Here is a 4,739-nt window from a genome sequence, read left to right as displayed (position 1 = left end):
CATCCACCATCCAACAATCACCATTGTCATCATCACACTAACCACTGCACCACCAAAATATATTATAACCGATTATTAGATCTTAATGGTCTTTATAGAAAAAATATGAAATAATTTTGCAAAATGTCATTAATATCCTTTTTCTTTATCATCTTTTTTTAAAAAAAGAACCTCGAGTTCTTCCACCAACCTTTTCAAGTGTGGCCATTGACATTCATGAAGGTTGAGGCGCTATGAATCTTTTCGACAGGAAATTGTTCTCCATATGACCATTCTTTTATGGCACTTTATCACCTATATATGTAACTAAGCATTATAATTTGAGATTGTAAATTTTGGATCTTTCTTTTCTGAGATTTCAATTTTTAAATTTGTTAAATAAGCATCGACCAAAAATTTTATATCCATATTTATTAGGACTCCCAAGATTTATTATCCTAGGTGTTAATAGGTGTTAATAGAGACTTGGTGGTTTGAGATTAAAAAGTTAAATATGTGAAAAAAATGAGTCAAATAAAAGAAAGAAAATAAAAAAATAGCAGTTGTAATAGAAAAAATAAAATATAAGAACTAACATTCTTAACCTTTTGTTGTGTATTCTGTGAAATTATGTTATTTGCAATAGGAGTTAGGAAGGAACAAATGAAATTAAATCAGGCGTAGTAATATACAGAAACGGGAGTGAGAGAGAGAAAAAGAAGAAAAAAAAAGGTAAAATTAAAATTTTAAAATAAAATTATTATTTAAAATATTTAAATATAAATATAATTATTATATAATTAATAAAATGGTTGAATCTTAACCATTAGTTCAAATTTTCAATGGTTATGATTCAAAAAGAATTTTGGACCACCAAGAATCAAAATATACTTTACCTATTTAAGAAAACTCCTAGTATGTTAAATACAAAAATTATTTGTCACTAATAAAAATAAAGTTTATCTATTTTGTGTCTTACGGAGACATGTTAAGTTTATAAATTAATAAATTTTTTATTAAAAATATGAAAAATTTTAAATTTTTAATGTATTTATTTTATATTTATTAAATGAAAATATTTAAAATTTTTTAATAATAATAAACTTATCATGTGTACTTAGTACACACATTAACTACTACGATTTGGGGGAATTGGGGCTGCGCTAGGTTTTATGTTCAAATTGTTAGGGGTTAAATTGATGCTTTGAAAATTTTGGCCATATCATCTAATCGTTACAGTGCCACGTATCATTTAAAATTGCCAAGTCAGCTTTTCGGTGACGAAAAACGTCGGAAGAGCCAAATTGAGGCATGGGTCAAAATTTCAGGGTACAATTTGAGTCAATTAAAAATTTAAAGACTAAATTGAGTCGGAGGTCAAATTTTAGGGGCCATTTTGAGTATTAATTCGCAAAACTTTGGTGGTTGCTAGTGTTGCTACCATGAATACGTTAATTCTCATTTGCTTGTAGCTTGGCCTTGTTATAGAAAGACACGAAAGACGAAAATTCAATTCCTACTTCCTAGACATCTTCAAAAATAATGGACCAAAATGATATTTTATGAAGATTCCCTAATTCTTGCCGCCAACACTAGAAAGCACCTATGCATCCGAAGCTTGCGCTGCTGTCAGTTTTAGACTTTTATTAGCTTTCTTTCTATCCTGCATCATTAACTACACAAACTCTCTAAAAGCTGCATTATACACAAGCCGGTATTAGTATTTTTGTGACAAACCAGCAACTAAAAGAAGCAAGTTAACTGGAATGCAGATGAAGAAACTCTATTCTACTTGCAGAGTAAGGTGGTGAGGAAATATTAGTATGGAACGCACACCATACGACAGTGAGACTCAAAAATGAGAAAAAATGAGTGACGAATGTCACGTTTTCTGTTATTGCTTCAATGCACATATATACACCTTGCCACTGCATACTAGCCAATTATAATACATCAATCTCTTAACTAACTATTAACTAACTGCTGATATCAGCATATAATTGTCTAACTAATATACTAATTTAACTTACTACTAAGTACTAATACAACACTTTTTTCTAGCTAACTTAATTAAAGCATCACTATATTTATAACTCAATCACAACAGACACCAAAGAAAGTAGAAACCTCACTTGCACTAAAAACTATGGTTTCATCATTTCATATAATGTTTATAATAATATGTGTAAAAACTTCTAAATCTCATACCATAGTCAGAATCATGAGGTCCAGGGGATGCTTCAGGGTGGTATTGAAGGGACATAACTTTTTGAGAAGGAAAGGCTAGACCAGCACAACTTTCATTATTAAGATTGATATGTGTAACCTCCACCCCCTTTGGCAATATGGCAGGGTCCACCGCATAGTTGTGGTTCTGCGAATTCATATACCATCATTTCATGATAGAAGACCGCAAGTCTAACAATAAGATGTTTACATTTTTGGAATTTCTAATAAAGTAAAAAGACATTAAAAATCAAATAGTTTGCCAAACATCATTGCAATTGATTTTATTCAAATTGAATTTGATATGCTGCTTCATATTTCATCACAGAAAAACATTACCATGGTGAGTTTCATCTTAATTAAACTTTGTGATTGAATTTGTTATACTGCTTATACCAATTTATCATTTTCATAGTAGCTCTAACTGCCAATAGGACACTAGGTTAACCATATTTATGGTGATATACTACAACACAGAATCGGTAGGGAAAAAAAAACCTTTAGTTGACATACCTGAGCACTAATTTCAACACGGCCAGTTCTAAGGTTGCGAACAGGATGGTTTCCTCCATGGTGACCAAATTTCATCTTGAAGGTCTTGCCACCTAAAGCCTGGCCTAACAATTGATGGCCCATGCAAATTCCAAAAACAGGCACCTTTCCGAGAATATTCTTTACAGTTTCAACAGCATAAGGAATGGCAGATGGATCTCCAGGGCCATTGCTTAAAATGACCCCATCTGGCTTTATCTTCAAAGTTTCTGATGCTGGCCACGTAGACGGCACAACTGTAATTTTACATCCGTATGATGCTAAGCGCCTAAGTATATTATGCTTAATCCCAAAATCATAAGCAACTACCTGCAATTCCTTAGATGGCATGAAAGCACAACTTAAATAACCCCAATAGACAACAAAATGAAAGAGACAGTGCTAATGGAATATAATTACATGGAAAGTTTCTCCAGCTGGATCTTTATTTGGACGGAATTCCCATTCATCTTCTATTTTATCAATCCATTCAAGTGGAGACATGCATGAGACACCGCTTATTAGATCAATACCTGCAAATATAAAATAGGACTCATGTAACTCAATTTAGAAAACATTTACATGACCACAAAGACTCAAATCCTTACCAACAATGTTCCAAGACTGAGATATCTGCAGTAGTTCCTGTTTTGTTTTAGAGTTATCAGTGCTCAAGACACCAATAAGACTGCCATCTTGTCTCAATCTTCGTGTAATTGCACGCGTGTCAACATCATCTGTTGCATCACAAGTTACCATCAAACTCAATCAATGGCAAGAACTTAAATTATTTTGATATTAAATTACTTCTCAAAACAAATTTCATATACCAAGTACTCACAGATTCCCATGATGTTCCTTTCCGCTAAGTAATCACCGAGTGCTTTAACACATCTCCAATTTGATGTACTGATACTCAAAGTCCGAATAACTAGACCAGAAAGGAAGCACCGTCTTGATTCCTCATCATCTATCGGGCAGTGCATCCAAAATTAGGTTTAAATGAATTCCAAGCACATAGATTCAAGACTCACATGGAAATTATAGTTATAACATAAACACATACCAAAATTTACACCGGTATTCCCAATATGCGGATTTGTCATGAGCACAAACTGACCAGCATAACTAGGATCCGTCAAAATTTCTTGATAACTGCAGTTTACAAAATTATCAAATTTCAGAATGATAACTACAGATCCTAATTCTTTGATAGTTATAGTTTTTTCTCACCCAGTCAATGATGTATTGAAAACAACTTCACCAACTTGGGTTCCAGAAGCGCCAAATGATTTGGCATTCCAGATTGAACCATCTTGAAGCACAAGCCTTGCATCCAAAGCTTTCCAAGGCCTCTCACCCTTACCTATGAATCAAGCAAGAAAACTTGATCAAATTTGTTTGAGCTCTGAGCTGTATTACTATAACTAACATGTTTATGTGTAATCATTAATCATTTCCATGCATCCAAATGACAATGCACTACAATAGAAGAGATGGATTTCATAAAGTGAAATTGATTGGTTTGATTACACTACATTAAGTTAAGACACTCGTGGTTGAGAAGAGAGGGTTACCGGCAGAGCAAGTGAGTGAGAAAACGCAGTGTCTCAGAGATGCGGTTGGGGGTTTAGAAGCGAAGGGGAAGCTGACGCTGTTGGTGATGTCAGCGAAGGATACGGAGAAGGCTTTGGTGGCCATTTGAGGAAAGGGTTACAAAGTTGTTTAAAAGTGAGTTAAAGCGAAAGGAATTCCGTCACTGAGTTGTAAGTTATAACTGTTTCCCTCCTCGTTGAGCTATGTTTTGTTAAGTATTTCAAGTTTCATCCATTTTTTCCCTTTTTCACTTTTTTAATTTTTAAATAATTATTTTCTTGAATTTTACCTTAAAGACAAAGAGATATCCAATAAATCAGAGATTGATTTCTTAAGAAATTCAAATAAGCTCAATTTAAATATTGTTTTGCTAATAAAAAGCGGGTGTTTAAGAAAATAGATAATTC

At 33.1% G+C, this 4,739-nt stretch overlaps 1 protein-coding gene across 1 annotated transcript; it reads right to left on the bottom strand.

The window, feature by feature from the left end:
* Positions 1 to 1,654: 1,654 nt before the first annotated feature.
* Positions 1,655 to 4,437, bottom strand: LOC130958008 (carbamoyl-phosphate synthase small chain, chloroplastic-like). Its single transcript, XM_057884882.1, has 9 exons — positions 4,314 to 4,437; positions 3,970 to 4,102; positions 3,803 to 3,891; positions 3,578 to 3,706; positions 3,345 to 3,473; positions 3,157 to 3,269; positions 2,719 to 3,066; positions 2,188 to 2,353; positions 1,655 to 1,674 (listed from the first exon to the last, which is right to left on the bottom strand). Exons 1-9 carry the CDS (start codon positions 4,435 to 4,437, stop codon positions 1,655 to 1,657), a joined length of 1,251 nt encoding a protein of 416 aa, XP_057740865.1.
* Between the last annotated feature and the right edge of the window lie 302 nt (positions 4,438 to 4,739).

Source organism: Arachis stenosperma, chromosome 10 (assembly GCF_014773155.1).
Source record: "Arachis stenosperma cultivar V10309 chromosome 10, arast.V10309.gnm1.PFL2, whole genome shotgun sequence".
NCBI classification, from domain to species: Eukaryota; Viridiplantae; Streptophyta; class Magnoliopsida; order Fabales; family Fabaceae; genus Arachis; species Arachis stenosperma.
Note: the sequence above shows the minus strand (reverse complement) of the source record. Positions and strands in the feature narration are given on the sequence as shown.